General features: G+C 30.7%; 1 protein-coding gene and 2 long non-coding RNA genes across 3 annotated transcripts in view; all 3 read left to right on the top strand.

Annotated features, from left to right (window-relative positions):
* The first annotated feature begins 2,006 nt into the window (after window positions 1-2,006).
* Window positions 2,007-4,570, top strand: LOC107884545. Its single transcript, XR_001680005.2, has 2 exons — window positions 2,007-3,786; window positions 4,222-4,570. It is a non-coding gene; the product is annotated as an uncharacterized LOC107884545 (long non-coding RNA).
* Window positions 4,571-8,772: 4,202 nt separating this feature from the next.
* LOC115034048 lies at window positions 8,773-9,919 on the top strand. Its single transcript, XR_003839409.1, has 2 exons — window positions 8,773-9,625; window positions 9,846-9,919. It is a non-coding gene; the product is annotated as an uncharacterized LOC115034048 (long non-coding RNA).
* Window positions 9,920-10,266: 347 nt separating this feature from the next.
* LOC115034047 (myc-associated zinc finger protein-like) overlaps window positions 10,267-12,251 on the top strand; it is a 4,053-nt gene continuing 2,068 nt past the window's right edge. The window contains exons 1-2 of the mRNA XM_029489264.1: window positions 10,267-10,393; window positions 10,600-10,740. Coding sequence (XP_029345124.1) covers window positions 10,375-10,393; window positions 10,600-10,740 — 160 coding nt within the window. The 5' untranslated portion in view covers window positions 10,267-10,374. The remainder of the gene's footprint in view (window positions 10,394-10,599; window positions 10,741-12,251) is intronic.

Here is a 12,251-nt window from a genome sequence, read left to right as displayed (position 1 = left end):
TTACGCGTCAATTCGCATTCACAGCTACGTCGTGTGTCGTGTCGTGCGAGGCTTGGTTATTATATGGTTACGACTGGTAACCAATATGGTTTAAAAGTTGAGCAGTATTCAATTCTTGGTATACTCGGTTGACACATGGTTATTACATGATACCAAAAAAGTAATATCCAATCACAATAGGTACGATTTGATCGACACGACGCAGCTGCGAATCCGGCTTTATGCATCGATGTTTTAATATGAATATAAGATATGTAACCAAAAGTTTGTTTTCTAAGGACTGTGGTATAGAATTCAGTGTCTGGTTGTGCAGGTGATACGCGCGATGTGTGCGCCCTGCACTTTTTGGGATTTCCACTTAACCACCCGGCATTATGGGCGAGAAGTTTTAAGTTACGCCGTTCAATCAAATTAATAAATATTTAATATCATGGCCATATTATTATTGCAGATCGTTGCATGTGCGTGGGCGGATGCAGCCGGTCGTATATCTTACTATACTATAGGGTGTCCCAGCAGAAGCGCACACTTTAAGATGGCCGGGATTTTTTTTTGTTTCTGGGTGGACAGCACTGTTCCGATGTTTTTCTTATCTTATAACATCATCCCCCATTTGTCATCGCAAAGCAGTTTTTGGTATTCGTCGTCATGGAGAGGTTCACAGATGAACAACGTGTAACAATTGTGGGGACACCCTACAAGTGCGGAGAGTGTGTCAAGGAAACAATTGCGAAAGACTTCGGACTCTGATTGGTGGCTTTCTTTGTTCACAACTGAGCCAGTTTTCTTCGAATTTTTCTAACAAACGAGTTGCAGTCGCTCGCGTAGGCGCATTGTTTCGTTTTCGTCCGAAGATTGTCTGAAGCTCCGCAACGTTTCCGCGACACACTGTCCGCACTTATAGTGCGTTTTCACTATTGTTACGCGCTGTTCAACTGCGAACTTCTCCATGACGACGAATACCAAAAAACTGCTTTGAGATGACAAATGGGGATGTTATAAGGTAAGAAAAACATTGGAACAGTGCTGTCAACCCAGAAACAAAAAAAATCCTGACCTTCTTAAAGTGTGCGCTTCCGCTGGACACCCTATAGTACAAGAAAGTATTGCATCGGCATCAGCAATTCGAGTGCGGAATATAGCCGCAATTCGAGTGTGTGGTAAAATATTCAGAAGCGCTGATGCGCTATAACATCAAGAACCAGTGTGAATATTTACAACATTATTAGCCTTGATTAAGAAGACTGTTTCCGTGCATGTGAGAAGCTGAGACTGACGTGTCACACGTTTCGTCAGCCTCTACATATATATGTATCATAATCGTTATATTAGAATATTATTGTTTTAGGAACGTTTTATTAATAGGTAAGCTACATCCTACCTGCATAGTATACAAATCACAGCATTGTATTAATTATTGTCGCTATGGATTATGAATTATTAATTGTATGAATGTGAAATCTTAAGAAGAATATAAAATTAAAATAACCTACCTACTAGATGTGTGTAAATTGCTAAATCCTAACATTTTTCGTCACCACTTGTAAACTTAACTATATTCCTGCTGCTGTTGCCGCATAGTACCTATGCTGCAGTATGCTTGAAGGACTCGAGAGTGGTTACCAATGAGATTACTATTTAAATTATACAATTATACATTTTATAAATTATAATATACTGAGACAATGAGTTCATAACCTTACCAAGTAACTATAAAAACCACGGTATACGTACCCAAGTATTTCGTATGATGTCTCGATCTATAATAATCCTCTGTCCGCGTTACCGTTTATTATTTCAGTGTCCCGGTTCATGTGCTCGAACGGATGCGGTCGGTCATACAAGTACAAGCAAGGATTAAATCGGCATCAGCAATTCGAGTGCGGAATGCTGCCGCAGTTTGAGTGTCCGGTGTGCAAAAGAATGTTCAAGCAGCACTGGGGCATTAAGAAACATATTGAGAAAATTCACAACATTAATTTCGATTGTATACCTACTATCTAGACCGCTTCGACATAATGTGTTATAATTACATTAAACCATCTACATTATAATATGATCAATAGGTATAATTATTAATTACGTATCTACCTAGTTCAAATAGTCACAGCATTATGTAATGTACCTATTATTTATAATTTTTTTATTAATGTGCAGTCAAACTAAGAGAAAAAGAAATAAAAAATGTTTTTATAGATGTGTATTTTAACTGAATGTTAATATTTTATTTACATTACATATAGGTTTTAATAAGGTACATCCTATATAAAATTAAAATTGTTATGTGCTGCACTCTTTAATCAAATTAGTAGGTAGGTAATACATTGTAATAACATTGTCGTCATTCCTATACCTGCACGCAGCCGTTGTCGTACGGCGTACACATGACTTGACCACGCTTTATACTATTGTAAGGCCCAAGTAGAGTTTATCGACGATAATTTTTCTATAATTATTATAATATTACCATTTACCAATATGATAATTAATAATTAATAATAGCCGTACCAACAATATAGTGTCTATATACATAAACAGTATTCTTAGGTACCTAACTGTATATGACTCCATGATATAATCATCTGTCCGCGTTACCGTTTATGGTTGCAGTGTCTCGGTTCATGTGCTCAAACGGTTGCGGCCGGTCGTACAAGTACAAAAAAGGAGTTACCCAACACCTGCGCTTCGAGTGCAGCATACCTCCAATGTTCAAGTGTTCGCTGTGCCACAAAACGTTCAAAAGGCGTAGCCACCTCAAGTTCCACATTTCTAGCATTCACCGCGTATTCATCAAATGAGTTTAGACCGTTTAACAGGAATATATTTGAGTTAACGATAAATATTATACGTTTAATAAGAAATACCTATAGTTAACCAATCCTGCAAGTCGTGATATTAGGTATATTAATATTGGATCAATGTGCAGTCAAAAGAAAAATATAAAATACAATTAACCTTATAGACGTGTATTAATTTACTAAATACTAACATTTCATTTCGCTTTAATATATTCATGCATGAATAAAATAAGATTCGTCACTCCTACCTGCAACTGATTAAGCTACAAAAATCAATGACAGTGTATACTTGTGACACAGAAAGTGTTTAACAATAATATACTTGCTATAATAATATAAGAAATAATAACTGTACCATACATATAAACCATAAAAACGTATGTAGGTATAACCGTATGACGTCGTGATCCATAATAATTGTATGACCTTTTTACCGTTTATGATTGCAGTATCCCGATTTGTTTGCTCGAACGGATGTGGCCGATCATACAAGTACAAGCAAGGAGTTATGCAGCACCTGCGTTACGAGTGTGGCATGATTCCGAAATTTAAGTGTTCGGTGTGTGGCAAAACGTTCAAGCAGCGTAGCTCCTTTAAATCCCACATTGTTTTAGTCCACCAGATACTCATCGATTGAGTAGACCATTTCACTAAAATTAAATTGAATAAACTATTTTACGTTTAATAGGTACTTAGACAACTTTTACGAGTTGTACCATTATATATAAATTATGGATTTTTCTTTTTGTAAAGTACAGTCAAAATAATATGTTAAAATAAAAATAACCTTATAAATGTGTATTAGTTTACCAAATATTAACATTTTATTTCACCTAAATATATTCTTACCTCAACAATCAAAATGAGAGCACGCATAAATAAAATAGGATTCGTCATTCCTATACCTGCAGCTCATAAAGCTACAAAAATCGGCGACAGCGTATACTTGTAGAGGCAGCGTGACACAGAAAGTGTTTACCAACGATAGGTACTTGTTATAATAATATAAGAAATAATAACTTTATACGTAAAAACGTGGGTAGGTAACCGTATGACGTGATCCAGAGTAATCGTTTGCATTCTATTGGATTAATGTGCAGTCAAAAGAAGAAATTAAAATTAAAATTACCTTATAGATGTGTATCAGTTTACTAAATATAAAAATTTTAATTCACCTTAACGTATTCTTACTTGTACAATCAAAACGAGTGCACTCGTGAATTATATATTCACATATTATGTTTCGTTACTCCTATCTTCAGATGTTTACCACATAACTTGATCACAGTGTATACTTGTTGTGGCCCAGTCTCCCAGAGAGTGTTTACCAAAACTACAATTTCTTATATTTTTAATAACTTTATGGCGTCGTGACTCGTAATCCTTATTAATCGCTTGTCCTTGTTATATTTTATAATTACAGGGTCCCGATTCGTATGTCCGAACGGATGCGGCAAGTCGTACAAGTACAATAAAGGAGTTATCCAGCATCTGCGTTACGAGTGTGGCGTGATTCCAAAGTTTAAGTGTTCAGTGTGTGGAAAAACGTTTAAACAGCGTAACGTCATGAGGTTCCACATTGCCAACGTTCACCACATGATCTCCGATTGAGTAGACAGTTTCACTGGAATATTATTTAATATATTGTAACTTACAATTATTATTTTACGTTTAATAAGAGGTACCTAGCTTGCAAATAGAATAAGTTGTGGTATTATAGTAATATTGGATTAATGTGCTGTGAAAAGAAGAAATAAAAATTACTTTATAGATGTGTATTAGTTTACTAAATATTAACATTTTATTTCACCCTGACGTATTATTTTACAATTTCTCATATTTTTATTAACTTTATGATTTCGTGATCCTTGTTAATCGCTTGTCCTCGTTACATTTTATAATTACAGTGTCCCGATTCATGTGCAAGAAGGGATGCGGTCGATCGTACAAGTACAAGCAAGGAGTTATTCAGCACCTTCGATACGAGTGCGGCGTACCTCCGAAGTTAAAATGTTCATTTTGTGCCAAGATGTTTAGGTTTCCGAGTGATATGAAAAGACATGTCGTGTGCACACACCACGTAATCGTCGACTACCCTTAGCCGCAAAACGTTAAACGTGCCTATACCGTGTCGTCTAATTACGATTACCTACTACCTATTATATATACTATATATACATGATTTTTTGATGATAACAATATTAATTTGTTGTTATCTGTCTTGTTATAATTTTTATGTTAGGTAATAATATAATATATACTGATCAGTGAAATATTAAAATATAGTACCTACCTATGTTTTTGTGTTCGATATTTATTTAGGTACATTTATACCCGTTTACTTTTTTTCTTTTTTTTTCATTTTAGAACCTTTAGTTGATAACCATTACAGTTAAACTAACCCGTTTGCTTTATTGTGTAGAAAAATAATGTGTACGTGTTGCAGTGTTTGGAAGGAACGGGTTCCAAAAGGAACGGATTCTTGGAACGAATTCCTTTTTCAGGAACGGCACGATGAACGAATTCCTTTTTATAAAAAAAGAACGAGAAAATGAACTAGTTCTTTTTTTCAAGGAAAAATAACAAAATTGTTCGTTCCTTTCTAGTTCCAATAATTTATACCGATAAGTATGTAAATAATTGAAATTAAGATATATTTTTTTTAAAGTGCTTAATGTATATTGCTAATTAGTGATCGTTATCGACTATCGACGTTATATAATCGATATACGTTGGCCAACAATTTAATTTTAAAGAAAACCTCAAAATAGAATTATAAAATATGAACGTACTTGTATAGGTATTATATTAGAATTAAAAACTAAAGAAGTATGCGTATGAAAAAAAAACAATAATGATAAAGTAAGAATTTTTATTTTATTTGGAACTAAAAAAGGAACTCGTTCATTTTCCAAAGGAACGACAAAGGAACGAATTTTTTTTTTTTTTAAGGAACAAGGAACGGAACGAATTCCTTTTTATAAGGAACTTGCCAAACACTGACGTGTTGGCAATATATTGTTACTTAACGCATTTTCATCATGATAGTGTAGGGCTACTGCGAAAGTGTTTTGTCGGAAGATTTTTGAAAAAAAATCGTATTGTGCTTTTACTATCATAGCTATATAATATACTGCTTTATAATAAAGCTGTTATTATTAATGTGTTGTTCCTTACGACACATTTCTTCAGTCTGTTATTTGCTTTATATCCGCCCCGTTGTGTTTTATCTTCGACCTCGGTTCACGCGTATCTATGTATTGTTAGTTTTACAGCTTGATTGCTTATGAAGTATTGAGCATACAATATAACTGTTGGCTTTTTTATGTCTTATATGTTGTAGTTTTTATGTCCACACACTCGTACCGTATACAACACTGCATTCTCTATATAGATATACTACTCAATTGATTTGGGTTTAGACAAAAGCTGAAACGATTGGAGGGATTTATCCTCCACGAGAACACCCCTGGATATTTCACAACACTAGGTTAGTTGTAACTTAATGACAGGTGTTGTGTGCGTGTGCTAGTGTGCGAACTTAAGCTGTATTATATTTAAATATTACTGTCATACCAATATTCACGAGTTTTTATTTTGTTCTGTTTTTGTTCTCGGCCTCGTCCATATGCGTAGGTTTCTTGATACCAAATGAACCGGAAGACTATACTTACGAAGATCACATGATGAAGAAACGCGCTGCCGCCGCTGCTGCTGCCACCGCTGCCGCTACAGCCGCCGCCGCCGCCGCCGCAGCCTCCCTGGAGCGGATCGTGTGCCCGAACAATTGCGGCCGCACGTACAAGCGGGTAGAAACCATGACGCGTCATTTAGAACATGAGTGCGGTATCGATCACAGATTCAAGTGTCAAATGTGTCAGCGCAAGTTTGCGTACCCCTTCAGCTTGAAGAAGCACATGTTTCAAAAGCACAAACGATATCTGGTTACTTCCCATACTTGAACATCTCCGTCCCACCAGTAGACCCGTCTCACACGGCGCATCTAACATGGTTCAAATCGTCGATAATACCGTTCACAATAACAATATTATTTTGCACCTATATAGGATTCGTGTCGGAACAATGTGCTGCAAATCTGTGCTCGTTGTACCGTCTTTGACATTAGATTTGACATACAGATTTTCACCACGAAAATCGTTTACCTACGATTACGTTGAAAGTTATCGATATTCTCGCATTGTGCCATAAATAACTAGTAAAATTAAGTTTAAAAATAGTAATTAAATAATTAAAATCTTATTCGATCATTTTTTTAAATATTTTATTTTTTTACTTTCAAAAATTAAAACGATGCGTAGTGGATACAAAATACTGAATACAAAATTAAATATTTGGACATGCATTTCAGACGTTATGCACTTATACCACAATAATCCCAATATAGTTAAAAATTAAATTATATGTTTAAGATATATTTGAATTAATAACGAGTCAACTATAACCTATTTTTCAATTTGTTGATTATTTTTAAAACTTTTGTCATAATTTTAAATGATTTTATAAACTTTTTTTTTAGATAAAAACATCTAAATTGTCGTATATTAATTGCCAAGAGATTAAAATAATCGTATTATATTAGACGTCTTATTTTAACGAGGTGTTTATTCTTTTATTGTCAACAACAAGTAATTAATTAATTTATTTAATATTTCTTTTAGTCATAGTTAGGTACTATACTCACTACTTCATTTTATGTTTATTTTTTTAAATTTAACATAAAGACCGCGGCAACTCTGGTCATTGGCCTGACAGTAACGTGTTATAACATAATATTAGGGTATTTTAAATACATACATATAGACTTAAACTTAAAATTAGAAAGGTTTAATTTTATGTTTAATTCACGACTTATGAATGTTTTTGTCGCAGTGGCGTAGCCAGGATAATAATATAATATAATATGAAGTATAGAGGCCTGTGATTCCATAGAGGTACTGCCCCCCACCGGACACTATAAATAATTATGTTATATTATATAAACTAGTATAATATATAAATATAAGGTTATTAATTATATACCTATTTAAAATATACTGAAATAATAAATTGTTAAATGTTTAATTTAATTTAATTTTTCAACAATTATGCGTTTAAAAAATAAAAACAATGGATACCTTTGAATAATATATTATATTTAGAACTCTCCCTCCCCCAGAAAAATGTTAAAAAGCACAACACAAAAACACCCAAAACACACAGGGGCCTGGCTACGCCACTAATTGTGTGCGTTTATTTTTTACCGGAACTATGTGTCACATACTTATCTACTCCATTAAAATATTTAGTGCCGTAATTTATTGTTAGATAAAATGTTTAACCCGTTTGTTTTGGTATGTTCATAATTAATATTATTTTTTAGAATATTTTTTGATATTTTAATCAAAACTATTTATAAAAAGATATATACATTGCGAAATATTTTGTTAAATTTAATCTATAATAATTAATAACAATGTGCAAATGTACAATAAAATTTTGGACCAAAAAATTAGTAACTTTTATTATATTTCTGTAAATGTCTAATAGCAATGCCGCATCCATGCATACATTGTACACTGAATTTAAATGTGAATTTAAAATCTACAAATTTACAAACCTATTGGTAAATCCGTAAATTTAAATCTTTCGGAGTCGTCAAAATTACGTATTGCAGAACTTGTGAATTCTTGTTGTAAATTTAAGTTTATGATAGCTGACACAACTCAATATAATCTGTACAAAATATTTCAATGATATGTCTTAACATTGTATAAAAATTAATTTCTTAATGGTGTATAAAAATTATTGATTAATTATAATAAGATTATCACTGATAACACAAATTTGTTTATTATATTATGTTATATTTTTTTCGTCTACATTAGTGCTATGTTATATAATAATGTAATCAGAACAATTAATATATAATTGTAGACAATAATTATTTACTAATAAAAAAAATAGCTTAAACAAATTGTACTTTATATTTCTTTAACAAAATCAATGTTATAATAATGTTTGTGTTTATCGAAAGTATGTATAGGTAGTACATAATTTTTAGTAGTAGTAGGTGGGATTATTGTCTAAGGCAATTATTTATGAAAAGAAAACAAAAAAATCTCCTGATAAATTTCAGAATTAAATAAACAATGATTTAAATTTAAAAGTTGTAATAATTTATACATATAGTTATATATTTTAATTATATTAACATTAAAGTAGGTTCCTAATTTACTTCTATAATTATGTTTGGAAGCGTAATAACACAAAATATCCATATTTTTTTTTACAAATTTTGGTTTAAACTTTTTAGTTTAAACTAAAATAATTAGTCCATAAGTTTATTAATTCTAGCCTTTTTATTTACTCATATATTTTTTAATGTTTGTTTACAGGAATATATTACTCTACATGGGACTTTACTATCCTAGTTAATATTGTTTGGCAATACAAAATCAGTAATTTGAAATTTAACTTGAAGCTGTAATTCAACAAATTGCACATATCTCAGAAGTGATGCAATGAAGGATTAAGATGTAATGTCTGTTTACCAAAAATATTTTCTTAATCTTAAACATTATTTATTCATACTAATTTAATATTGTATCGTATATAATAAACTACTAATAATTCTTTGTTTAAATTTGTGAAAAGTGTATGCTGTCATTCAAACAATGCACCAAGGCTCTATAAGTAATCAAGAATCATAATTTATTTTGGAAAAGAAATAGATAATCTAATATTAATGTATAAAAATCAAACAATATTACAAGTCATCACTTATAGTTGCTTGTTACTTGCATTTTCTTTTCAGTTTACATTTTTTAGTAAGTTAACGAACCGCCTGATATATTGTGTTTATCTAGAGTATATACTTAATCGTAGTTACAAACTTAAATATTAATATTGTTTGCTTGGTTGTTGTGTGATTGATCATGATATTTTAAACAATATTGAATTGTTAATTGCTGACATTTTATTTTATTGAAATACAGATAAATGACATTTAAATTAAATTTGTGTCGTTTTATCTTTTGTCGTTATCAGGTGCTGACGAGTCTACTGCAATGCCACTTATGTATCGTTGTCCGAAAAACTGTGGTCGACGATATACACGAAAAGATTCAATGAATCGACATGTAACATATGAATGCGGTGTTGAGCCACAGTTCAAATGTAGTTTTTGTAATAAGACTTGTGCCCAAAAGTATAATCTTAAAAAACATATGATCACTGTGCACAATTATATTCATTTTAACCACTCCTAATTATTGTATTACATATTTAATTTTATGAATATTAAAAATGTGTAAATGTATGTTAATTAGAAATACTTCTGTTTTTTTGTTATACTATTAACTATTTAATTTTACAGATATTTTTAATTCATATTGTTTATTTATTGTTTGTTGTGGTGTGGTTTGAAAAATGTACAACAATAATTTACTATGATGTACAAAATACAATATATACATGTTTGAGTTGAAAAAGTGTTTCTACAAAAAAATTAATACAATTTTCATTAATATTTTTTACTATTATACAACTATACTTTCCTGAATTAATTGGTAAATTGATGATTATAAATAAAAAAGGTACAAAATTAATAACATTCTAGTGTTTATATATATGTTTATTGTATAAATTATATATATATTATACGTATTTAATAATTTATATGTACTATAATATGTAATAATTAATTATAACAGTGCTTTATGGCTATAGTTAACTACTAATAAAATATGATTGTTATAATATTTATTTATTTCATACTAATGACATTTATTTTTTATTTTAGAAATCAGAATTACAACTAAACTTAAGCCAGATGCAGTTCCGGTTTTTTCAATATCTACCATTCCTCAACAACCAGAATCACAAAAACAGGAACCAAAGAAATGTTCTGTATCTGAAACTACAACAGAAAATTGTTATCGATGTAAAAATTGTAAAAATATAATTTTAGGTCCAAATCCTGAAAATCTGTATGTGGAACATATCTTGACATGTCTTGATGCAAACAATTTTGAATGTTCAATATGTTTTAAAAAATTTGCCCATAAACGTGGTCTTACTAATCATTTAAGACTTACCCATTTAGTTTTTGACTAAATATTATACAAAATATGATAAACAATAACTTGAAATATATCTACTGATTATTTCATTGAAAAAACACTTATTTTAATTACACTAATAGCTTTTTATTAATTGTTAGTTTCGGCATAGGGCCTGTAAGATATGACATTGTTTTTAAGACTAGAATATCCATTTTCTTTTCTTTTGTTAAAATTAATTGTTATTTATTACTTTTTAATTGAAATCACAGACACCTTATACAATGAACATAAACAATATTGTTTCAGTAATATTAACAAATAGGAAATAAAAGACTTTAATTATTTTATTTTAAATTTAATGTTTTGAGTAGGTAGACGACGAACAATGTTACTGAATTTAAGGTACTATAGCAAGGTTGGTTTTATGAACATTAATATATAAAATTCTCCCTCCCATAATAATGATAATGTAGGTAAATAGTTATGACAGGAAAATTTGAAACACAGCATGTCCTTTAAATGTATATTACTGTCAGTGGCGTAGCCAGGAATATGAAATGGGGGGTGTTTTGAGTATAGATTAAAACCAAGTTTTTACAGTTTTCGTATATAAAAAAATTTAGGGTTCAGGACTTGACTTGTTGCACTAAAAATTATCGAAATATGCAGTTAAAACTCTCAAAATATTATGCTTAAATATATTATGTACTATGTAGCAACATGTTTATATTATTTTTGAAAAATCATAAAACATTGCAATTTAGGTAATAAAAAACTAAAAAATAAGTTGGTATATAAACCTGTTAAATAAATAACAACTTAATTTTTAAAAATACTGGCATACAATACTACGTTAATAAATAAGTAATAACGAATAATATGATATGCGAACACCGTGATAAACGAATACGAATCTACTGATGTTCGTTTCTTCATACGATCTACAATCTAGATGTCAATTATAGTTTAAACACAGTTTTGTCACAAAAAGACTTTTGAAATTTTACATATGCAAACATATGGCCAACTTTAGCCAAGCTCCACCAACAACTTTAACAGCCCTCCGACCTTTTTACTTAAAAATGTATTTAAAATTTACTTAATTTTTTAAGCTTATTCAATTTTATAATAGTATGGTATTAGGCTTCGGTCTCCCCAAATCTCAAAATTATCGTCTATTGTACCTAAAGATATTTTTCAATGTTATCCAAATATAATTTTTCCCGACAATTGTATGTACATTTAAGTTGAAAAATACACAAATATGCAAATTCAAACTTTGTATTTAATTTCGCCATTTCATAAGACAAATTTATAACTCGCAAGCAGTCCCGAACTCTATAAAAAATATATTTATTAAGAGGGAAAATGTCATGGGGGGGGGGGGGGG

This window comes from Acyrthosiphon pisum, chromosome A2 (genome assembly GCF_005508785.2).
Source record: "Acyrthosiphon pisum isolate AL4f chromosome A2, pea_aphid_22Mar2018_4r6ur, whole genome shotgun sequence".
In the NCBI taxonomy this organism is placed as follows: domain Eukaryota; kingdom Metazoa; phylum Arthropoda; class Insecta; order Hemiptera; family Aphididae; genus Acyrthosiphon; species Acyrthosiphon pisum.
Note: the sequence above shows the minus strand (reverse complement) of the source record. Positions and strands in the feature narration are given on the sequence as shown.